The sequence below is a fragment of the Prinia subflava genome, chromosome 2 (genome assembly GCF_021018805.1).
Source record: "Prinia subflava isolate CZ2003 ecotype Zambia chromosome 2, Cam_Psub_1.2, whole genome shotgun sequence".
NCBI classification, from domain to species: domain Eukaryota; kingdom Metazoa; phylum Chordata; class Aves; order Passeriformes; family Cisticolidae; genus Prinia; species Prinia subflava.
Genome location: NC_086248.1, coordinates 59,597,337 through 59,623,075, shown reverse-complemented (window position 1 = coordinate 59,623,075; position 25,739 = coordinate 59,597,337). Strand labels below are relative to the sequence as shown.

General features: G+C 42.1%; 1 protein-coding gene across 1 annotated transcript in view; it reads left to right on the top strand.

Moving 5' to 3' along the window:
• Positions 1–800: 800 nt before the first annotated feature.
• The window catches only part of CNKSR3 (CNKSR family member 3), a 55,366-nt gene continuing 30,427 nt past the window's right edge, over positions 801–25,739 (top strand). The window contains exon 1 of the mRNA XM_063390141.1: positions 801–1,031. Coding sequence (XP_063246211.1) covers positions 980–1,031 — 52 coding nt within the window. The 5' untranslated portion in view covers positions 801–979. The remainder of the gene's footprint in view (positions 1,032–25,739) is intronic.

Sequence of the window (25,739 nt, the reverse complement as noted above, 5' to 3'; positions counted from 1 at the left end):
GCTTACCCGCTCTCTAATATTGCCAAGTGAAAATTTCCACAGTCTCATTGTCACAGCGGAGTTTACTCTGTGTCTTTGTCACTGAGGAAGAGGAGCAGTGGGACATTTGTGTGTGCTACCAAAGGACTTCAGGCTGGAATTTTCTGCTGAATCAGATGGTATTATGATAGACACAATAAAAACTCCTATTTTCTTCATGTTTCCTTGATGCATGGAAAAGTGCTCCCAAGGCCGAATTACGTGCTCAGCGCTAGGGAATGGCAGAGGCCGCTATGCTGTGCACACAGTTCGGGAGGTCAGCCCTTCAGTCTCTGAGAGGAGACTGACACTCAGCAGGGGCTTACACGGGCTTCAGGAGGCGGCCAGGACACAGGCAACACATTTCCCGTGAGGAAAGCGAGTCTGAGGTGCAGCCGATGGCTTAATGCAGCTCCCAGGAGAAGGCAGTAAAACAAAAGTAAACTCTTCTGGTGAAACAGCCTCCACACCCAAGGACGCTTTTAAGCGAGGGATTCAGAAACAAAAACCCCAAATGTCAATACGGGGACAAGCGCTGTTCACGGCACTCTGCAGTCGCTGCTAAAATCGCCCCAAGGCTGTGACTCACACCGAGCCACCACCGAAGCGGGTGCAGCGCCCGGCCGCCGCTCCACCCCACGGCCCGCCCGCCGCTCCCGGGGAAGGATGCCGGGCGGCTCCCGCATCGCCGTCTCTCCGGACCTGTCGGAGCGGGAACCCCTGGAACTTTTTTCCCGGCGCTTTCCCAAGCACGAGGCCGGCGCGGCCCGGGCGGGACACGGCACCTGGGGGCGGAGCGGCAGCGGGGCGGGCCGGGCCGTGGCCGGCGGGAGGAGCCGGGCCGGGGAGGGGGCGGCCCGGAGCGGCGCTGCCGGGATGGGAGCCTGAGAGGGGGGCGAGTCCGCGGCCCGGGGAGCTGCGCTCTGTCGCGGGGGCTGGTGCCGGCGGGCTCGCACCCGCCATGGAGCCGGTGACCAAGTGGAGCCCGAAGCAAGTGGTGGACTGGACTAAGGGTAAGAGGGAGCCGGCCCTGCCGTCTGGGCGCCGGGGGAGCTTTCCGGCGGCGCGCTGGGGCTGCCCCGCTGCGGCCGCGGCTCCCCTGCCCGGCGGGGCGGCTGCGTGGGCGGCGGGGGAGCGCGGCCCGGCCGGGCCCCGGGGCTCCCCGGCGCGGTGCTCGGGAGCTGGCGGCTTCCCGCGCCCTCCTGCCGGCGCTCCTCCGCGCCTGCTGGTGCCTGCTTCGCCTGGCGGGATTGGCGGTGTTTTGGTCGTTTCTTTTTCTGACGCTGGGAAAGAGAAAGTTTTGCAGCGAGACTGGCTGACTCGGGGTCCGTGTACATATCTATATATCTGCAGTGGGGTCTCTGCCCATGGCTCGGTCCCCTTCTCCTGTGTTCGTCCTGGCCAGCCTGATTGCGTGGGGAGGGGGTACCGGCTCCTTCGGGCAGGTGGGATCGTGGAATCACAGGGTCGTTCAGGTCGGAAAAGTCCCGCGAAAGTTAACTTTCAGCTTCTCGAGCGAAATCCATTCGCGGTTCGAAAAAACTCCAGGTTCCTAAGTTAAGCGAGAAGTTTTTAAACTAGCTCAACTGAGGAAGAACTCTATATCCTGTTTAGCGGTGGTGGGACTGAAGCGCTGGGCTCCAGCTCGGGAAAGTGAATAGCGGCCCCTTCGTCCACCGGTCTGTCCGTCCATCCCTCCCGCCCCTCATCTCTCGGGTTGTGCTTGTGTCTGTCCCTGTCCCGCCAGCAAAAACACCCTCCCCTGCTGCGAGGTTTGTTCGCAGTGCTGACAGCAGCCGAAGCCTCGGCGGGACCGCCGTGTGCCGCCCGCCTGCCCCAGCCCGGGGGCTGCGGGGCGGGATGGGCATTCGGGCAGCGCTGGGTGTTCCGGGGGTAACCCGAGGGCGGCTTCCACCGCGTGTTGTCATCGCATACTCCGCTTGGACCCTGCGAGTGCTTCCCGAATGCCGACCGGGGTGGTGCTGTCGCAGTTCCCGCTCTACAGGGAATGAATCAAAAGGGAAGTGGAGCTATGAGTTAGGTGAGGGATTTATGACTTCTGGAGCGTACGTCTCTCTTTTTTTTTTTTCCTTGCAGCATTACGTTTTAGCGTGATCCTCTTTGGTTACATAAAGTATTTTCACAGGCTTAGCTGGAGTTTGCGTTGATGGGAAGTGAGGGGTGTTTGGAGAGGTGAATGTCTGCGGGCTGGAAGCGGGCTGGCCCGCAGCAGCCATTACTGCCGTGTCTCAGCCCGGAACGCTGCTCGGTGCCTGCCCGCGGTCAGCGCTCGGCAGCGGCGCGGCTCGGAACCCGGGCGGGTTTGGAAAGCTGACCCGTGTTTTCAGACTGCCAGACAGGGATACTCCCAGCCCTCCTGAGCGTGCACATGTGCCTGAAGGGGCTGGTGCCAGTGAGCGACTGTCCAAGCAGCCTTTGTGAGGAGAGAATGCCACAAAAACGTGCTGTGAAGTTATGCGTTAACATATAAATAACTTCCCCAGAAAGATCTCTCTTTTTTTGTGCTTGGTATTGGTTTAAACAGGAGCGCATTGTTCCGATGAAATAAGCCTTTTGCTTTGGCATGTGGAGTATTTATATAAAGCTTTTCCCTCATTGTGTTTTTTCTCTTGGGTGCTGAAAGTTTGTTACCTTGCCAGATGAAAGAGTAAACCTGCTAATCATTTAAAAAGCCTTTATTATTCTTAAGCATGCTTGGCTTTCTTTCTTGCATAATTTATTTTACTTGCATGTTCCTTGGACAGGTAACTCTTCAGCTGGACCCTCAATTAGTGTTATGAATAATCTGAGGGCTGGCTGTAGTTGGGAGGTGGATCTTCTGACTAATGCAAACACGTGTACTTTGAAATGTAAAGAATAGATTAAAGGCTGCTGGTGACTTTTGTTTGTGCTGTTGTTTTTCAGTTTCTAGGTAAGCGTTGGACTTGTTTAGTACACAGAGTCATTTTATGTCACTCCCTGCATGACAAGACTGTAATAAAGAAATGAGATGTGGAAAATTTTTCTTTATGGTTATACTTTCATCTCTGCACACGAAAATAGACACTTTAATAGCTAGCTAACAGCCTTAATGGCACAAAGTTCCACAGTTTATTTTCAATCTGAGAGTTATTTACTGTGTAGTTCACAACCATCGGGTTTCATGTTTGACCAAGACCAATTTAATTTTAGCTTATGAACATTGCACTTAATTCTCAAGCTTAGTTTTATGAAGTGAGTAATTAGGGGGGAGCTTATGCTCTTTGTTTTCTTGCACGTGCCTTCTGAGAGATGTGATGCCATGATCTTAACTGAACTGGTTGAACTCTGGGAAAAATTCTTTGCCTGGTGATATCTGCTGCCAGTAGTTAGTGCTGTGGTGCCATGGAGATGTATTTTAGGAACATGACGTAAAAAACTGCTGGGAGATGCCAGCTCTCAGTGGGGAGATTGGTTTTGCAGATAATGATTCTTACTTATCATACAATGATAAAAAGTATCTTGGAAAAATGTAGAGATTGGTGAAAATAAGTGGTCTGACTCAGTCAATTTTAATGTTCAATATGAAACTGAGAATATTTGTTCAGGAACATTTCCCTTTCTCTTCTCCCCGCACCCCCTCCCCCCAATCAAACTTTGATAAATTAATTTTTTAATGACTTTTCCAAACCAAAAGGAATCATAGAAACTTACCCTTTTCCTTGAAACAAATACCTAAAATCAAAATCCCAAAGTGGGCTGTATGACCACTGCGGGACAGCTTATTTACTCTTGGTCAACTTTTTTTTTTTTTAATTTATTTATTTTTAAATTTATTTATTTTTTTATTGCTTCTAAGTAGCTTTTTTTAACAAGGGAACTCTTGTTCTGTAGAGTTTTGCTCTGAGATTTTGAGTTGTTCACCCCTTGTTAAATACTGTAAGAAGCATTTATCTACAATCTAAAACAGAACCTATCAAGAAGCAGTAAGTCGAACATAAATATTTTTAGATATTTGTAGTCAGGTTTTAAATAAAAAGTGCTCTGTTCATTGTTACCAACTACAGCTGATACAAAACACAGTTGCTTGTCTGCTCTTGCTAATTCAGACTAGAATGCTGCTATTTTTTGTGAACAAGGGTGTTTTTTCTGGCACAGGGTGCTGTACTGGCAATAGTGGGCTATGCAACTAATAAGAGCTGGTCTAGTTAAACTGAAGCTGCAGAGGAAGAGTTGTGCTTTCATTGCTAGCAATTTTCTGTGTACATGAAGCATTTCTCAAGCTTTGGCCAAGGACGTGATAACTTTTTAGCTACATCATCAATGTTTGAAAATGATCTGATTTTTTTTTCTGTCAGCACCACCTCGATTTCTGTTGGGAAGAAGTGATGATGTAGTTTAAGGTTTCTCTTGCAGCACAATGAATTTGGATAGCATTTAGGGGCCACATTCAGCCATGAAAAGATATGTATTTGCCTTGTTGATTTACTTGTGCCTGGGCTGGCATGGAGTTTATTCTCTTTGAACTATGTTGTCTGCACTGTTTCTTAACTCTGCTGAGAAAATGTGTTTGGGGTTTGTTTCTCTGGGTTGTTTTGAGTTGATCCTTGTTGTGGTACAGACTAACATCTGGATAGTGTTGTAGTTGACCTGTGATCTTGCTTTTGTGCGATGTAAGATGCTTGGGGGCTTAAAGTCCTCACCTGTATACCACAGCACTCTTGTGTGCCTGAATTTCTAGAGAGCTCCTCAAGAGGTATTCCTGGAGTTATTTGGGTTGTTGCAGGGCAGGTGAGTAGCCATAGAAGTTGCAGCACATTTGTAGTACACTGTATAAAAGTGACTTAATTTTACTAGCATAAAGACAATTGATGGTATGGTGAAACTTTCTGGTCTCAGAAGCCCCTGGCTATTGGGAACCCCTCAGCTAAGGTCCTTCCTCAAAAGATATGAGGAAGAGGAAAGCAGCATTTGGCATAGAGCTCCTGTGTGAGAAATGTCACTGTCATCCTAGAGAACATCACTGTGCCTCCTTTTTGTTTGCTGTAGCCTGATCTGTCTCTTCCGCCTTTCCCTGGGCTTCACATGCTTGTGTGAGTTGTGACTTCAAGCAAAATTTTACACACTAAAGACAGTTTGATGTTCTTGTGGTTAGAAGCCTCTGCTGTTGTGAGGCTCCATTACAGCCTGGCCTTTGTCACTGGGGCTGCAGACTCAGCTGGCTGGGCATCACGCCTCTGCTTCGGGCTCATTTTTGCACTCCAGGTTCAATTATTCCCTTTCTCAGTCGTTCATGGACATTACTTATTCCTGCTTATGTCATGAAATACTCAGATTTCCATTCCTGGTAAAGCTGTTGGGCAACTACATTTATAGGTATGTCTGAGAGAAGAGGGAGAAATATGCTAATTTATTATTAGTTAGCAATTAATCGTGAGGGCCTGGTGTTCTTTTTTTAGAGCTGTCTTGCTTTCCCAGGGAGATTTCAACAAGGTCAGTCATGTGTGTGCTGGGAGCTGCAAACCAGAGCTGGATTTTAGAACAAATTATGAGTGATGCTTAGCACTGGAGTTATTTTTTAGCTTTTCTTTTTAGACATTCTCAAGTGAATGCCGTTGTGTTCAGGTTATTTGGGAAAATCAAACACTAAGAAACCCCTACTTATTTTGTAAGACAGGAGTATTTTGCTTTCAGTGAGGAATAGCAGGGAGAGTTGCCCATGCCTGGGATACAGAAGAATCTCTTTCCTAACCTTTTCTTGGTTACCTAAAAACACTCTGTATTAGTATTTGTTAACTAGATCAGAGAATAACCATTCTTTGCACATCCAAGCTTGCCCACAATGTTTTGCTACCAAAAGGTGGAATATACTAAATACATCTATTTATATTTCTATTTATTTGTGTGCTGAAGCAAAGTAAAAACTTGCACAAGTTTGTACTACTGCAGTCTTCATGTTATCCATGCGTTGGTGCTGAGTGAATACATATGAAAACATAAATCTAAGTTTGCCTCTGTGTTCTCGTGTTTAGATCATGTTTTCATGGGTTTTTGCTGTTTTGCACTTTCTTGAGCAGCTTGTGGGTTGTGATTTTTTTCCCCCTTGATCTCTTCATATTCACAGTCAGCTCTGTTTATTTGCCATTAAACTGCTGTTCAAACTACTATAACCAAACATCAGAAAGTGTAAAAGTTGAATGCTGTCAGCATAATGTCTGGAAAAGCAACATTTTAAAAGCTAAAATCACAGCAGGCATTAGTGGAAAGTTGGTTGTAACTTTATGGAATGTAGTGAAACTGCCTAGTTAAAGGTGCAGAGATTGGCCACTGTGCAGGCTGCTGTTCTCCTTCTTTCTTTAAAACTTGAGGGTCAGAAAGTAATTTGTATCTGATATTGGAAACTTCTGTAGGAAAAACCTCATTTTTCATCAAATATTGCTTGGGCTCCAGGTTTTCAGAATTCTTATGTGTTCCTTCCTTGCACTTCTTGCCTGGAACCCTGTGGTTTTTTTCAGCATGCAAAACTTCTTGAACGAGAATCATGCCTCTCCTTGTGTTTACACTCATTAGCACATTGCAAGAGCTACAGAAAGACAAAGTACTGGGCACTAGAGAAAATGTATGTTGAAATTTGCCATGATCATTTGTTTTCTTTGGTAAAAGACCCCAACAAAAAGCTTTTACTCAACATGTGCCGCAGAATGAATTGCGTTTTTGAGTGATGTGGGAGTACAACCTATTATCAAGTACTTAGTAGTATGTGGGGGGGTTTGGGTGGTGTTTGTTTGTTTCTTTTTGTGTCTTAAATTAAAATTTCTGAATTGCCTGAATTCTGAATGTTTAAGTCATGGAGCTTCTTCCAAGAATGTCTAACACATGATGACTGGTCACGGTTAGGGAATTGCAGAAGAGGTGCCAAGACTACTCAGTTTTTGGTTTAGCTCTATCATCTTAGGACTAGATTTTCACTGATGCTTCACACAGAAGGCATGCTGATGAATAAGTCTAAACAGTGTCTCTGTGAATTAAGTGAAAGACGTTTATTTCGATTGTATATTTTTCATAGAAGTGATACTCTTCTGAATTTGCACCTTGTGTTTGCCTAATGGTATCACACAGTCAAGTCTTACCTTCCTAGAGAAATGGTGTATCTGCAGTGTTTCTCCTTGCTCTGTCCTCCACACACCCAAATAAGTTCTGTCAAAAGGAGGAGGTAGTGAGGTACTGATGATGGCAAGGGACATTTGAGGAGAGGAAGCGTGGACAGGAATTAATTGAACTGAGGTCGCTCTGGCAATCTCTCACACATTTATGGGAGGTCTTCAGGCCTCAGCTGCTTGTGGTGATGGGGTAGCTCAAGATTTTAGTGTGTTTGTTCACAGGGCTACAGTAAGAGATAGGAGATTCAAATAAAAATGCCCTCTGACTGTGGGTCTCTGACTGGTGCTGCACCTGGTATACAGCTTGTGCCATTTGGGCTCTCTTTACCAGAATGGGATAACTTTAGAGTCTGAGCCTGTCATTCAGGTCCCTGGGCCATGCTCTTTTTGCATGAGGAAATTGCCTGTGGGTTTCTATGCGCCTGCCTCCATCTTTTCAGAGTGCAAGGAGTAACACTTCACAGCTTGGAGGATCTGCAGGAGGTACACTGAATCAGTCTGATCTTGCTCACTGGCTTTAAACATTCATTACCTATTAAAATAGAGATTTATGGTATTATGAAATGTAGCTAATTTTCATCAAACATCACACATGCTGGACAAAACCAAGCATCTGTGTTTGATTTGATGAGATCAGATCACTGATCTCTGTAACTCTGGTCTGCAGTCATGCGTTCAGCACCTGGCTGAATTCTGGTATAACACTGTATCAGTGCTGCATTAAGGTAATTTCTTATATGTGCTTCTCTATATACCCTTTTGAATGAAGAATGGTCTTTGTCACTGTAATGACAGAATATTTTTTTTACAGTTTCTTACACTAGTAGTTAGGTGTAGTTAAGCAAAGTGCATGGTGTGCTGTTGCAGTCAAAGCTTTGTGGCATAAATGTGATCTTATCTTGCACCTTGATCAAAGGAAAGAACTTTGCTCATCAAAGTGCTCATCAAGGGCTAAGGCTTCTGCTAAGCAAGTGTTGGTACATGTTTCTGGGCTAATCATTCTGATGTCTCTGGCTTGGGTGTGCAAAATGAATGTTGCTTAGGTTGCCATCCTTTTATCATTGTGTTTATTTATCTCATAGTCTTGCTTTAGTAAAATGAAGTTAGCTTGGTGAATGCTTTATTAAAAGCCCTGAAATAAGCCCATTTTGTCATTAAATAAGAGACTTTCTGTGGTACAGGTGCTTTTCAAGCCAGAAGAGAGGGACTCAAAGTTTAGCAGGAGGTAGAATGCTGTGCCTGAGCAGGTATCTCAGCACTGCGCTGCTGAGGTGTGTGCGTGGCTGTGCAGATGGGGAGGGAGAAGGGAATAAAAAGAGATGAAGACTTCCCCACTCTGCCCCCCCACCCCCCTTAATAGAACTCCTCCTAAGTAGAGGGCTCTAAGAACAAGTTCAGACATGCCTGAAGAATGTGGCCTGAAATACATATCTAGTGGATGGAGATGTGCCCAGAGAGTATTGCACAGGAAAAATGGGAACCTAGTGAAATGCAGATACCTGCTCTGACATGAAACTTTTTTTCCCCTCCCTCTCTGTCTGGTTCTAGTCAAGATATGTATTCACTGCTTCACTTGCACCCTTTGCAAGGTGCTGGATTCTGTTTGTATTCTGTTAATTACACCAAACAGAATTATAAAAGTATTATGGCAAAAGTTACACTTAGTAATTGCTGACATTCCTAAGGTGATCTGTAATGAAAACTTTGGAAGAAAGAGAAAAGATAAATATGCTATAAATTCTGTATGTTTGTAGTCTTTTCCACCAAAATTTGTAGTATTTCTCGTGGTATTTGGACTTCGTTTTTACCAGAGGGTGTAATGTTATACCTCTTGTGAAATATAATCCCTGTGTCAACATGAAAGCATTGCTTCCTTGTATTTCAAAACAGGTCATTTTTTCTCCCTGCTATACATACATCACACTATCTCAGACAATAACATTGGATAAATAATTCTATATGTGATTGAAACAAGGACTTGGAAATCAAACCTGCCAATAACATTTCTGTATCTTGCTGGTTGTGGTTTTGTCTCCTCTTAGCACATCTTTTTAGACCACAGCATGGTGTATAAGTTCCAAGCTAGTTAGCATGTTTGGTGTATAAAATTATCTCTTCCAACAAGACAATTGGACAATTCCACTAGCTGCGGCCATGGTGCCAGTAGCAACAATGTGTGCCAGTTTTTATTGTAGTAAGATTATTACCGTCTTCTCAAGGTGATGTATTTGGAGAGGAATTCCAGCTCCCAGTAGAGTCAGTCATGTGCTAGACATGCTTGGAGACTTTTATTGAGCTGCCTTTCGTGGAAATGATAATTTCCAGGATTGTCAGGTTGTATGCACGCTTGCAGGTTTGCTCAAATTAACATGGCTTGATTGCTGCAGAATACTGAAGGGACTGTGTGGTTTCTAACACATGTATAATTGAGCATAATGCATGTAAATTTTATTGTCCAATATCATCCTCAATTTTCCAAGGGTTAAGAGAGCATTGAAATGATAGTTGGAAACTTAATTATCTTTTGTGGCTTTACTGAATTATATTTTGCTCTTTATTATTCTTCCCTGTCATTGGGTGTTCTCAAAAATGTGTTAATTTCTTGAAAGTAATTTTCTGTTAAGATTTAAACTTTAAAAAAAAAATTTTAAAAAAATTTTCATTCTGCCTGTTATTCCCCTAGCAGCTTTGTTAGCCTTGTAAGCATGGGCCTTCCCTTGAGATGCACCTAGGAATTATGCACTGTCTGGAAGTTGCACCAAAAAGAATCGTACTCTGTAACAGATTTTCTCCAAAAAAACCCAAACCAAACCCAGTTTAGCTGCTAGAAAGAGGCAAATAGCCATCAATCAAATTGCCTGACTTCCTAATAAATATCTGATGGTGCTTTTCTATGGCTTAAAAGTATCAGGTAGGCTTGTCTGTGGCTTCAACAGAGGGTCAGAAATATCTTGACACCACCCCACTAGGAGAGTAGGATATCTGCTCACTCTCTTGTTTCTTCATCATGAAAAATGAGGATGTCAATAGACTGAGGTACTTGTAGGACTCGTCCCTGCCCTCTCCTGTTCTACTTTTTGTCTAGGAAGGTGGTAGGTCTCCTGGTCAGTTTAATGGTATTTTGGACCTTGTCTTCAAGATTCAGACAGCCCTCAGCTTTGCCACTGATGATCTTAAGATACCTTTGGCTTTGTTATGTTTGAGGTGTTGCACTTGAACTCTAAGGTCTTTGCTATTTTAGGATGTAGCATCATAACTAGGGCTGAAAGATAGGAAATAATGAAAATGGGCCAAGCAGCTAACTCTTTTAAGCAATTGCTTTAGATGTTTAAAGTGAAGATTATGAAGAAGCTCAAAGATTTTGTGTTTTGACTCAGTTGTGATGTGCTTTGAAATGTCTGCTGTGTTGGGTGCCTCAAGACAGTACATCCTGGTTCATGGAAGGCACTCTGAGGGCTGGGTAAGATAATGCAAGAAGTAACTTTTAAGAAGTGTTGTGGGACTTTAAAAAATGAAGTGATTTATGCATCCAAGTAGTGACAGCATCTCCTAGGAGAATCAAGTAGTGACTCTTGGGGATGTGTCCGTGATGGAAAGGTGTATGCACCATCAGCATCTTTCTGTTAATATTGTGTCATTCAGCTTGTTAATGTCACTCTGCTTGTCATTCATCAGCAGGTGCTGATGGCTGATGATTCTCATGTACCTGCACTTATTCCTGCCTGGTGACTGTCAGTCTGTAAGGTGCTAGGCATCCGTGTTTTGTAAGCGAGTAGGAGGTTGTCATCCCAAAGCTTGGCTATCTGGCAACTGCATCAGCTGTTCCCTGCTTGCTCATGGGTGGAACAGTAATCACAATGTTTGCAAGGGTGCACACACAAAGGAGAGGCAGATGTGAGTAATGGACCTTGCTGCCATCAGCCAAAACAGTTCCACGTGGTGCTGTGGGAAGCACCAAACCAGATTAAAGGGATCACCCCTTTGCTTCTTGGGAGACAAGAGGCAGGCAGTTTTGCAATGTTTCTTTTAGTTTCCACTGTGGGAACAGGCAGCAGAGTGTTAATTGCTTGAGTTCAAGAAAAGGAGCTCTCGTGACTAATGAAGTACTCCTTCATCCACAAATACCTTGTAACTTTTAAAAGGCAAGCTCTTAATTGTGTGGTGGCTGTAGGGCACGAGGGGTTGTTGTTTCCTATTAGAAACATAGAGTTATCAGGCACACAAGGTTCATGTGGTAGACACACAAACAAGTAATGTAGAGTGTACTGTTGCTGCTTTTGGAAAATGAAATAATTTAATGCTTGACCCGTTGAAGGATAGTATGTATTTATAGGGCCAGCAAAGACCAATAATGAGTATAAAATTTCTTCTTGCTACAAAGATCTCGACTTACTTTCCTCATGGAAGGGCCATAAGATATTACAGCTGACAAGGCATGGAAGCAGTCACCTTGGAAGGCATTGAAGGGAACAGTGCTTTTGTGTTACCTGCAGTCATTGTGTAAATACTGTGATTAATATTGTGTGTGATTGAATTCTGTGCTTGTTCTTACTTTCGTTTTATTCCTTTGGAAGGAAGTGTAATTCTCTGTGCTGCAGTTAAGTTCTTTGCAGCAATAAACCAGATGGGCAAAGACTTGGTGATATGTGTATGGGCTGATGGAAGCCCAGCTCTGGAGAAAACGGACTGATTTTTGCCTCCAGGTGGGATGGGTTGTTTGTTTTGTTTTTCAAGTTGGGTTTTGCTTTGCTAGGGAGTTTTGCTGTGCAATTGTCTCTAAAGGCTTCCCTTACTGGGGGTTTTGGCATGCAGGTGGGTGGAGGTCTGGCCTGTCCCCTCTATCCGTAAGCTCTCCAGGCCTGAGCAGTTTACCCTCTAGGAAGAGAGATTGAGGAGCTGCTGTTAGCTCTGGCTTGCAAGTAAATACATGCTTTTGGTTTCTGTGGCTCTCATTCCAGCATCTTTTCAGCAGGATTAGTGTGTGTGCATGAGATGGGTAACAGCAGTTGCAGTTCAGTGTCTGCGCTCCAAGAGGTTGATGACAGTTTTATATCTCTTAGAATTGAAAACATTGGGCTAAAATGAATGTCTTTTATATTTCACATGAGTGGGGTGGGGTATCTAGAGAGAGTAACTTTGGTACAAGAAGACTTCCATGTTGCTGTGTTTATTATATGCTTGTAATGTTCTCCTGTGGATTGCTTGCTGTTGAGATACTGCTACTTCTGCCGATTTGAAATAAACATTAAGAGGAAAATAACGTAAATAACTTTTCTGTTCTTGCTGCAGTTGAAGCAATGTGGCTGTCTAAAGGTCTGTTAAATGGTTGCTTTGAGGTGAATGTCTGAAAACTTTCAGTAGCAATTTCTCACCAGCTTTACTCCTTTGGCTGTACTTCCCTTTATTCCTTGTATTTTCCTGTTAATGTGATCTTTCCTAGCTGATATTCTGTCACGTTGGTCTTACTTGAATAACTTGTCACTTATGTGACATAACTTACTTGTCTCCTGGCTGTTTTTCAACAGTTTTCAGAGGTATTTGGACTTTTTTTTCCCCATCGTAAAGAAGATGCTTATAAAGATGAAAAGAAGCAAGCATTTTTTTAAAAATTTATTTTAGACCTTTTATGTAGAGCCCTCATTCTTTTCCAGCTAATGGTAAGCAGAAGACAGGAGTGCTTGGTGGCTTCTGTGATGGCAGCTTGCAAATAAGTTGTTTACAATTTTCTGCTTAGGGGTCTCTTACTGGTGCAGAGGGCACTGCTGGAGTTGGTGAGTTTCCTGGAAGTTTAGTGGAGAGAAAATATGGGGAAGGTGTCACTCTCAGTAGCGGTCTTGGTTTGGGGATGTGAAGCCAAGTCTGCAAAAAAGAGATTAATGTGTAAGACACTTTCTTTGCTGTTTCAATAACCTCTAAATATCAGTAATGCCTTTAATTTAGAAAATTAACCCTCCTCCTTCTGCCTCTGCCCCCCCTTCTCTTCCCTTCCCCCACCATTCCCCACCGTGTGTAAAGACCTAATGATTAACTCGGGTGTAAATAAGGTCACTGCAGTGCCTGTAAGAGAAACTAAAGAGTGATTAAACAAGCTTCCATAAATCACTGTCTTAAAAGTTCATTTCCATGAATGCACTCTCAGGGATTAAAGAGGTTCAACCTGATTGCAGGTTCTGTCTTCCTTTGCAAAGTACCCACGGAAGTATTACTTCTGAATTTGTTTCCAAGTACTTTGGGCTCAGTGAACGATTTCTTATAGTTTGGAAGTTTGAAAAGTCAATCACTGACTGGATATTGCTACACAGTACTGACCGTGGGGCACATTGACTTCCAGAAGTGTGATGTGAGGACTTGAAGAGGTTTTTTGATCTCATTAGGTGGCATGGAAATAAGGCTCTGTAATACGTCAGATACAGTATGCATCCAGGAGAGAGGCTGCTCAAACAACTTGAAGTAAAAACAAACAAATTACTGCATTTAAATAAAACTTTTGTTATTTCTGGATTGAATATAGTATATTTTTATTAATGAGCAAACATCTGTTTCTAAGATTTTGTGCCTTCCAGTTTCAAACAGCCCTTATACCCATCAGATGACATTTTTAAAAAACAACATAAATGTTAGGAATAAGTGTCTTGGCTTCTTCCAAATCAGTATTTCAGGGACAAGAAAAGCATTTTAAATTTTATAATGCTCATGAAATATAACCTAAATCTTATTTCTACCCCATTCTTCAAGTATAATGTTAGTTACGTACAAGACACTCAGTTTCACACAAAACCTCGGGTTTACTGCTTCTCATTACTTACATTCTTGGTACTGATTTGCCAAAAAATCTAAGCACCAAGAGGATGCTTGATGGGTTTCTTCAAACTTAATGCTATTTGAAATGTAAGTGCAGCAGTAAGTAGAAGAAAAATAAGAAAATGTCTAGGTGACCCTAGGAATAGAAATTGGGGAGAGGAGTACATCACATTAAAAAAACAGGTGTAAAAATCATTGCAATCATTGTTTTTAGGACAGCATTTGCATCTGTATGTTTCTAGCTGGTTTTCCACCTGTTTAATGCAGCAGGATGACAGTAGGTTATTTTTGGTGTTTAAAGTAATGTACAGGTTCAGCATCAGGGCCTTATTGTGAAAGATTGCATGCAATCTTCCACATGCAAGCATTCACACATGTAGGGGAGCTCCCAAACAACTAAATTGTTTCAGACATCACGAATGCAAACCATTTATGGGATTTTCACCCCTTCATGCATCTGTTTTGCAAATACAGAACTCAAAGCTTTAAGGGGAGATTGTCCACCTAATCTCTTGGAAGAGAGGCTGTTAAGTGGTTATGTACCACTTTCACAAATGTTATCCGATCCATCCAGCCTTATTTAAAATCCAATTTAGAAAATCCTTCCCCTTGGTTACTATACAGCAGTAAAGTGGCCGATCTGAAGTTTGGCATAACTGAAATAGAGAATAGTTTTTAGGATGCAGGAGAAATATGGTGCTTGCAAGGTGGATCAGCCACTGGGGTAGCACATTTTCTCCATGAATGGCTTGGGGGTTTTAGGAGGTATCTGCCAGTTTGTGCCTCTTATAAGGGTTTCCTTTATCTACCAGTTCATGTTCTTTCAGCTACTGAGTTTGTGTTAACTGACACAAGCATGGGGATGATGTTTGTTTGTTTTTTAAACTTGATTAATTAGTTTGGTATGAAAGCTATTGCTAATAAAAGAACTTTACCTACAGAGAAAGTGATGTTTTGCTAAAACAAGCTCTAAATGTAACATTGTTCTTAAAATAAGAAAAACCAGACGAAAAACTCACACAAAGTAATACAAAACAAACAAACAAACCCCTGGCCAGCTGTGTAGTGGCACAGAAAAGTCTCAGTATGAGGAAAAATTGATTATTTATAAGAATTCAGTGATGCCATGTAGACAAAGAGAATAGTTAAATGCATGAAAATAATGAACTGAAGAAGCACTGCTTTGAAGTGTCAGGTGAAAGATAATATAGGTGGAAATACAGGTGACTGTTCTACTGAGGTTACCTCTCTGTGAAGCAGAAACACCTCCTCTTTCAGACACCTTTGAATTTTGACATCTTGAAGTTTCATCTTGTGATGGTGCTGGTGTAAACTGCTTGTTACTGTGAATGCATTAACATTACAATTCAAATTCCAAGTTTCCATAATGGAAAAGGCTCATTAAGTAGTCCATGAGCGTTCCTATGTCTACTGTTGTGAAAATTGTTTGAATTTGGTTGTGAATTACTTTATAGTAATAATGAAGTTAAGTAAACTGGATAAGTACAATGGTAGGAAGCTGCCTTTTTGTAAGTTTAACTTCGTATGTCTGCTGCTTAGGAAACTGGATTAAGGATATGTGAGGATTGGAGTGAAACCTGCCAAAGGACATATCCTTTTGTAAGGAGTTAAATGTTTTTATTTCAAATGCTTTTTTTTTTTTTTTACAAGCGGCTCAACCCTGTGTTCTATAGCACACTGTATTCCTCACTGTCCTTTTTTGTAGCATTCACTGTCTTTAGTCCAGTGTCCTATCAGTTGTTAAAGATTCCTTATATTGCTTAAATCCATGGTGCCGAGTGCAGTCCTGCCACTGGTCCCCCCCTGTATGGCACCTGTAATTCCCCAAGGCTGTGCCTAAACCTGTGCCTTGCGTGGTGTCGTGTGTTGCCACTAGTGTGCCAGGGATGGGAATGCTGGGCCAGCCTGCTACTTGCAGCGTTTCTCTGGTGCCCTGGCATGTCTCCCAGAATATGCTCAGATACAGCCAGAGCACATGTTGAGACCCCCTCATCACCTGTAGTTTTCCTCACTTTTGCTATGGAGCTGGAAGGTTTTCTGGCAAGTTGCAAGTGGTACAGTGCAGGTGCAGGGAGGTTGGATCAGGACACCCCACCAAGGTGCCTTCCGACTTTACCTGTTCTGTGATTCAGAGGTGAGAAAGAAGGGGACCAGGGATGTTGGGGAGAGGAGTGAGTGAGATGAACAGCGGGAAGAATGAGACAAAAGGGGTGGTTTTCAGCCATCCATCATGAGCTACAGACTAAGTCCAAATTCCATAATTTCCCCAGCTTCTAGAGTTTTTGCCTCTGGAGACTGAAACAATTTCCTATTCCTGCTATGGATTAAGCTGCAATATGTATTCCACTTGAACAATAAAACAAAATTAAATTGTTTCCCTTAAACAAAAACAAAACAACAAAAAAAATCTGGTTCTTGTAATCTTATGAATGATTCCATAGCTAACATTGCAGCTATTTTATGTTCAGTGCTGTTATACTTCCGCAAGCAAAATAGTAGTGTTTAAAGACTTGTTTTGAGTAAAAATTCTGTAAAATGTGTGTGTTAGAATAGAACAGTGGTATTAAGAAGAAACCACACAACAAATTCAGCATAGTTGTGGGAGCTCGAAAATTCTGGGAAATGTATTTCCTCTGCGGTTGCACTGATTTAGTGAAAACATCTGTATGTGTTAGTAGCAGCAGTAAGATTTCTTTTGGGCTTCTCTTTGGAGCTGTTAATGGGTGTGAGGAAATGCACATCTCTATGTGGGGTCTGCAGCCAGTCGAGTGGGGAGTGTGTTGGGGGGTCTCACAATGCACAGGTCTCAGACAGAGGAGCTCTCCTGGTCATAGCTGTGCCATTTTCTGCTGTCTATCCCCCACCCCCTGCATCTTTGTGCCCTTGTGTTTTGCAATAACTTCACAGCAGAGATGGCAGACTGGATCATGTCCTCCTATGTGTTTTTCCCATTTGCATCCCATTCTGCTGGCTAAAGCTGCTGCTGCTGAGCTTCTAAAGTCCTGTTGTGGTAGTCAAGGCACAGACATTCTCATGGCTTGCCTTCTGCCTTCAATATGTTGGTGTTACGTGGCTGGACAAGACTCTCTAGTGGTGTGGGGGAGCTTTACCTCAGTTTTTGGTAAAAGTGAGTTGGCAGTAACCAGCTGTACTTCTCTTTGTGCTGTCTGGGATCCTGTGAATCTGTTGAGGTTGTGTTGTCCTGCATGAGGCCTCCTTGCTAAGAGAGTGAGTCAGGTGCTGGACCAGCCTGAAGCTGAAATCACAATTGTTCTCCCACCCCCTTCCTGTTGCCACCTAGCTGCAGGAGGGGACAAATGCTGTGGTATGCCCAGGGGTGCTTGATTTCTACAGCAGTCATCCTGTGTGCTCTGTACAGGAGGGAACACATGGTGAAGGGGATTGATTCCCTATAAAGCCAAGTATAGAGGGAGGGACAAAGGCCTTGTTTGTAGACTTTTCTCAACTGCAGCTTTCAATGGCCAGATTGCCACTGTGCTTTCATTCTTGCCAAAACCCTACAGTGCCTAGGCAAAGCTGTTATTTGCATCAATGAAGCAAAACAATTTTTAGGTGAACAGATCTACCATGACAATAGAAGTTGCAAAGTCCTGTTTAAGTACAATTTAAAACGTCTCAGCCAGCATGTCTTAAAGTGTACTTAGTGTGAAAAAAAGCCTCAGTAGGCTGAGAAAAACGAATAGTAGAATCATTTTGTTTTCTCTAATTTTTGCTTTTGATTTTAGCACTTGCTTTTTTTTTTCTACTGGAGAAAGACTTTGGGGTTTTTTGAATTGTTGAGAAACAACTTGTGGGCATCCAAGGGGAGTGTGGTTTTCAAACCCAGGGTGGAACAGATTCCCCACATTGAAACTTTGGTGAAATTTTCATTGTCAGAGTTTTGGCATAGTACATGAAGATGATGTCACTGACAGTTCATAGGACATATTAATATATTCTGATGTATGTGGAACAGTTCTGCGCTCAGTGCATGAGTGAAATTAATGAAGCTGCTGTATGCTGGTGTAATAAAGCAACTCACTTCTGGTGATGCCCTGTTTGAGAAACATCTTTCATTTCGTCACTATATCAGTTGCAAACCACTAAAGAAGATAATTCTTCAGGGTGTAGGAAGAAGCTGGCAGTATTCTAAGTCCTGTTGCATCTCCCTCAGTACAGGTATTTGGTTGTCTTTCTTAATTCATGTAATGTAGGCAACTGTAGAGTCACACCAAGTGATTATCCTACTGTGCTAAAAGCTCTGTGTTTGCTGACACTGTCAGTCATGCCTTCACCAGCAAAATGATTTTATTATGTTGTGACAAACACTGCTTGGTTCACTGGGCATGATGACTATGAAAAGTTTGCATGAATTAGTTCATGAGCAATCTTTTTTTTTGTTTAAAACCTCCTTATTTTTTATTGAAATGTGCATTTGTTCTGCCATTGCAGTAGTCTACCACAATATGCTGTGCCAATCTATGTGGGTTTAAAATAATTTTTGAGGGGTATAAGTTGGTTGCTAGATGTAATGGTAAAGAATTAGGGTGAGAAAGAATAACAAGATCTGGGTCATGCTGGCTGAAGTGCTTGTGTGTCAGCTGAGAGCTGTTCTAAACCCATTTAGCTACTGCTGTTTTAAATGTAACCAACAGCCAAATAGGCACACCTTTGCACGTATTAGTATATTAGAAAAAAAAAAAAGTTTTCTTGTTTCAGTTTGGAGTTTATAGTAGTTCTTAAGTGATACTGGAGCAACAAATGCTGCCTAAATAAAAGGGCCTCATTTACAGCTACATCATATTGCCGTTGTATTTGGTTCATATTGCACCCAGCAGATGAATACGAATTGCACCTTGCCACAAGTAGGACATTGTTTTTACTGTGAGGCGAGGGAGGAAGTTGTCGGAAGTGTCCCTAAAGACATCCTGTGGCATTAGCTAAGAAGCTATTTGGACTTGTCTGCTAAAGCAGGTGTGTTCTGTATTTTAACGATGTGTTTGCATGCATTTGCTGAGTGTTGGCTTTCATTGCATGTTCTGTTGAAACTAAGAGTGCCAGGTCTGTCTGCACAGAACATATGGATATGCTCTGCTTCCATCTCATTCGTGTAATGGTGCCAAACAAAATCTGTTAAAGCATGGAAGGATTGATTTTGCGAAACATAGCTGGTCAGTGAGTGATGCAGTTGATTCTTAAAAGAGAAAACCAAAGTGGGCGTGTTGCTCTGTGTGAAGCTACTGCATCATATGGAACTTAATCCCTGATACATACAGAACACGCACCAAGGAGGTGCAGGAAAAAATGGTCTGCATCAGTTCTCTTCTTTTTTCATCCTTCATCTTTCTCTGGTCAGGAGTCCTTTTCCTGGTGGTGGCTGGGATTAGCAAGGTTACTGCTGTAATGCTGGCAGCAAGATATCATGCTTCTGGGTGTTTGAGTATGGACCCTCGTTTGTGGTTCCTGTTCTTTCTTGGAAACCCATTTTTTCCCAGGAAGAGTGTTTGGGGTAGCACTGGAGTCCGGCTGCCTGGGGCTGAGTGGTAACTCCTGAACAAGGAGATGTTTCACCTTTTCCCTCTCTCTCCCAGGAGAGTCAAAATTTTACCTCTTGAAGCCAAATGATACTTAATGGCTAAATATTCACAGATGAGTCAGTCTCTCGGGAAGTGGGTGATACCAGTGAGTGTCATGGCACTGAAACCACACGGGGTTGTGGCCTAGGGCCCCAGAGCTTTGCACAGATATCCAGTCCAGGTCTACTGGTGAAAAGCGTGACTGCGTGTGTATTCTGATACCTGACTTCAAATTGGTGGGAATGTGATAAAACAGATTTTTTTTTTTCCTGGTACAGCCCACTTCAGTTTCTTTCTCTCTGGTTCTGGCACAGTGATCTATTTTTCAGTGTAGTGAATTGTGTTTGACCTACTGTCTTCATGCTTGTATCTCTTTCATAAAAAGACTTTTGGTTAAACCGGTATGATGTTATGCTGTGTTCCGGTTATGTTTTCCCTTTTCCTTGTTTTTTAGATATGTGACAAGCCATCACAAGTCACTTTTCTATAACATTACATTTTGATTTTGCCTTTAATTTGAAGTCTTAAAGCTATGTCATAATAAGAACCTCCCCATGGAAAAGGTTAGAAATAAGTTTCTCTTTCCCCACTCCATTTTTTTTTTCATGAATTATCTGAAAAGGAGCTATTAAAAAGAAAAGTCTTTGAGTTTTAGTTGAAATTTTGGAATTAAATACCATTAACTTCTCAACTATTACAGAATTGCCTTTATCACCGTCTACTGTACACTACCATTTCTCCATGTCAAATCTCTTTTTGAATTTCTGATGCAAGTTCACTCATTGTCAACCAAAGGTAAAATTTATAAGTTAATTCACTCTAGCAATTTTCCATTTGATGTTAATATCTCAAGCTGGATTACTAACCCATAAGAGCAGCTGTGTGATTCATGTGATTCACTGTGATCTATTCCCTAGTCTTACTAAAGTCAATTTTTTGCTGTATTTTTTTAACCAGTCTGTAAAACTTTGGTTTAATTTTTGGCTTAAATTGCTATCACAATTCAGTATTAGTGTATAGCTTTTTATTCTTCCCCTCTACCTCCCCAACTCCAATTACTCTGTATAGAGTTTTTCCTTTTTGGGAAAATCTTGTGTTACTGTTACAGAAAATATTGAAGCCAAGAGTAGCTTTCACATGTGAAGAGAAAGCTTAAGCTTTCTTAAGTCTTAGACAGGAGTTCACCCTTACTGTGAGAATGGTGAGGCACTGGAACAAGATGCCCAGAGAAGCTGTGGATGCCCAGTCCCTGGCAATATTCAGTGCCAGATTGGATGGGACTTTGAGCCACCTGGTCTAGTGGAAGGTGTCCCTGCCCATTCTGGGGGGTTGCAGGGAGGGATGTGGAAATAGATGATCTTTAAGGTCCCTTCCAACCCAAACCATTCTGTGGTTCTAAAAGTAATGAAAAGGGAAGCTGCCATCTACATTTTGGTGCTGTGTATGGCACAGCTGTGAGTCCAGTGTTCTCTGCTGCCTAGCTAAGTGTCCTGTCCAGAATGTTTGCCAAAAATGGGTAAATTATGCAATGTAAGAGGAAAGGTGACACGTATTTCCTCTTGTAGGCTTCCTCAAGACTTAAACCATCTCTGTTTGAGTCTCAGGGTCAGCCTTGACTTCTGTGGCACTTCCTTCTATGAACTTCTTCACCTTTCCCTGAACCTCTCTATGAATATTGAACATTAATTGCATACTGCTGTGTGAAGAATCACTCCTTTATTACTTGTTTGGATCTGTTATATGCTTGCTTCACTCTCTGATTCCTATGTTGGAAGAGATGATGAGCAATTGGTGTTCTTTTTAAGCACTTCTGGCTTTACTGGCCTTTATCATGTGCTTGTCCTCAAAGTATTTTCTTCTGTAGAACTTGTTCCATGCCTTCTTAGTTTCCTGAAAATATTTTTTGAGGAACATTTGAGTATTTTTTTCTGGCTTTTGTAGAGAGAAGTCTTGCCTTATAAAACTTTGGAGTATTGGAAGGGTTCAGCAAGCTATTTTGACTCTTCCTGAACACACTTCATGATTGTGAAGTGCTAAAGCTTAGAGTTGTCCTCAGATTTAATGTCTGGACCAAGGTAAAAGGCACTGCCAGAGTGGTTGCAATCAGTGGCTTTGTAGAGCAGACTGATTAAAGAGTGTGTCATAACCCTTGGCTGTCAGTCTGAGATTGTATCTATACTGAGCAACTAAGGGTTAAACATGGTCTCTGTTTCCCTTCTGGTCAGGATAGCTTACAACCCAAATTTACCCACGAGTTCTTTTATTACAAGGCAAAGCTTTCAGTTTTATGTTTAAAAAAAAAAAAAAAAAAAAAGCTAAGGGATTTATGGATGGATTTGAATGGAATGAATGGATTTATTTTGAGGTAACGTGAATGCATGAGTGTGGAGCTTGTTTTTCCAGGCTAAATATATTAGTTGAAAATACTGGAAATAGAAACATGTTGCAAAAGACTTTCTGTGCAACTGTCAGTCAGGGAGGATTACAGCAGGGACAGTAAAGCACTCATTATTGAGGCTGAAGGCTTCACCGTTTCCCTCTGTCCTGCTGTGACCTTAATGAGAGAGCTGCCCTTTGCATCCAGGCTGGCAGGCAGAGCCCAGGAATTTGGTACCATCCCTGTGTGATGGAGAGACTGACAAGAAACTCGAGTACCATTCTGGCTGCTCTTGGCAATGCCTGTCCTCAGCAAAGCTGTACCCAGTGCCCGGTGAGGCAGCACGTTGTGCCTGCTTCATCAGGATGCAGGTGCTCAGACAAAACCATACAAGAATTGCTTAAAATTGACTACGTGAGGAGAGCTTACTTTATAAACAATCTGGTTAGGCAGGAGACATTTTTTCATGGTGATAATAAGTAACTCTTGCTCTTTGGTTCTGTGTTGTTTTAAGTGACACTTCAGATGGTGTTATTAATTGTGAAATTACATGAGAGTGAAAAGTGGAATGAGAATTTTTTTTCACATTTGTACTAGACAGTAGTACAAAGATCTTTTGAAGGCATTTTCTTGGAAAACTAAGACCTTTGAGCTCTTTTCTGGTCCCTGAAAGTGGCTCACACGAGTTGATAACCAAACTTTTGTTTCAGAAACTTTGGGAAAGATTAATGTGAAAACATCGATGATTGATAGCTAACAATCAGGCATGTGGATCCTGGGAAGGCAGTTATTACCTAGGCTCAAATTATTAGAGAAATAAGTTTCTACTGACTGCTCTAGATTTAATTTTTTTATCCTTCTTTTAAAGAATCTTGAATTCCTCTGTTAAAGTCATCCCTGGTTCTGTTTGTAATACTGCAGGAGAATGGCATCTGTGATGTTACTGTGTAAAACCTTCCCACTGAGTTCTATATTAAAGAAAACCCCGTATTTATTTTCTTCTCCTTGAACTTTTCTTACTTCTTTTCACCCTGTATCTGTCCTACTGAGCTGCTTCAGCATTTGGCTGCCTTGCAGACCCTTTTTCCTTCTTTTCATTTACTTTCTCACATGCTGGTTCTTCTGCTTATGAAGCAGTAATTTTCTCGTTCTAGTGTTCATTTGCTGCCATGATTCCCTCCCGCTTTATCTTTGATTGATTTCTTCCAGGCCTGGAAATAGAGGAAATGATGGGAGGAAGCTGTCACAGTAACTGTTATAAAATGATGTGGAATGTAAATGACAGCCTAATGGCACATACCATGGGGGAAGGCCAAAGATTCCCACGGAACTGATTGTTTTTCAAGGCTTGGGAGGGATGAAGTTGATGTGTACAGGGAATCTTTGGATACTAAAAGTGTCAACTATATAGACCCTGAAGAGGAGACCAGAATAAGAGTGACTTTTTTAGGAGGGAAGCTCAGTTTTAAGGTGATGAGGCGAAGATGACTTCGGCAGTCCTATCCTAACCGGCTGTCCAAGGTCCCAGGGAGCCCCTTATGGGATGAGGGTTGTAGATGAAGCTTGGTTCTGCCCTGAGATGCTGAGTGCTGCCTGCTTGTTGGAGCCCCCAGCAGAGGAGAGAACACGATCACAGTAATGCTTTGTTTCCTTGAGGCAGTGGGCACTGATTGATCCCCATGTTCCTGATAGGTGAAGAAAAAGGTTCTGTACTTGTGAGTTCTTCCTCTGTTCAAGTGCCTCGTGTTCCTCCCGCTTCCTGGTGTCAACTTTTGGTGTTTTATGAGCTGTCCTGAGAATCTGTTCAAGTTCTTGAGTGTACGGGAACCAATCCGTGTCCCACTCCAGCCTCCCCTCCCCGTGCCTTCCTCAGTCCCTTGCCCTGGCTCCTCTTCCTTGCTCTCCGCCCCCTCTGCCCTGCTGTGTCGGAGGGTACAGACTGTGCTGGCTGTGGTATCACAAGAAAAGGGAGTGAGGGAGGGAAAAAGAGGCAGTGAGTCAGCTGTGCCTGTAATGGATTAGTTAATTGTTGCTATCTGGAAATATGTTTGGTAGCGTCCAACGCAGAAGGTGAGCAAAAAAGCGTGAAACTGCTTGACCACTCTGCTCACCAAACACACCTCTCTAGTTCTGGGGGAATCAGGTATGCCACTGCTGGATGGCTGACATCCCTCAGCCATAGAAATGCTAATTCTCTCTGAATGGAAAACCGATAGTTATGGCTAAGACCCAAGCCTCACCCTTAACTCCCTCAAGTTGTTTCTTTCTTCCCTCAATTCTTATACAAAATAACTTTCTTAATTGTGGAAACAGACCGAGATTGGTATCAGCGCAAATCCTTAAGTGTAAGTTCTGTCCTAATGTTTTTGCATGAATGCAAGCTATTGAATGTCTTCAGGGGTGCTTTGCGTGGTGGTTATTTTAGACAGAAAAGTCTAGACAGTTCTTAGGATCTATTGCACATCTCTACACCTGCCAAAATTTAGGAGAGGGTTTTTTTCAAATTACACTGCTGTTCATCAGAAAGATTTTCACAACACGCATAACAGCAACTGTATTAGTCTGTCTCTCTCGCTCTCCCCCTCTCCCTCTGCTACTAGTGTTCTAAAACTTGGATAACATTCTGCAGTTGCTATTTTTATTTCTACCTTTCTTTGTTCTCTTAACAATTACGTAAATAGAAAGGACATTATTTTGTGCATGGTTTTGTTGTACGTGCAAGAAATAATGCAGAGATTTCACACACATGACTGAGACAAATGCTTTTTAAACACACTTTGAGCCTAAAATGAACAGATTAGCTTTGAAAAAGGCTCTTCAGTGGATAAAGGAGATATAGATAATTTTTTTTCAATGTCAGTCTTAATTGTACTTTTTCAGAAAAACAGAAGACTTTCTTGCTTGAACATGCCAATATTGTGCTGTTGAAAATGATCTGGCATGTAAGAAGGAATCTTTCTAAGTAATTTAAGAAATTATCTAAGTAATGTCAACTTGCTTTTTATAGTTTTTAGTTCATCTAAGTTCTTCAGCAATATCCAGACATTGCAATTGGCAATACCAAGTCTCCACAAGGTTCTGAAGTTCATGGAGAAAATATATGGAAAGACTGTAGATGTTTGGAAGAAGGGAAAAATGAGCAGCTCCTTTAGACTACTAGTGACATTTAAATGCTGATTTTAAAACTTTGCTTCAATATTATTAAAATTTATTGAATTAGGTTATGAGTCCTTCTCTTCTCCCTTCCCTCTTGGAAGTGTGGTTTGCATATGATGTTTTTGATTTGCATATGATTAAACATTTCATTCACATCGTGGATAATTAAACTATAGGCTATAAAATGTGGTTGCAACCTCAATTAAAATGTTTATTATTTCCCCCTAGATTTTTTAGTAAAAATAATAGCAATGTTCCTAGTGTTGGTAAGCTCATCTTAAACTACCAATACATGAGTTTCTGGGTTTGTCTTCACTTTCTGCTTTGCACAGTTTTGGTCATTTAATCTTAAATACTTGTCTAGCTGAGCAGTTGTGCTGCTGTGTTGGCTATTTTAACTCAATATTTGTTTAATTTTGTAATATCTTATTTTATGAAATATAGTCCTGCAGTTGATTATAAAAGTACTGTTTTTAAGGGCTTTTGATTAAATGGAATTTTTAAAAGTAGCCCTTCAAGTTTTAGTAGACCTTCAAGAATGGGCAGCCATGAATTAAAAAAAGCACAGGCAAACTAAAAGCCACAGTTATGTTTCTTGGGGAGGATATATATGTTTGAGTCTCCATGTTTTAGCACAGAATAAAGTTATAG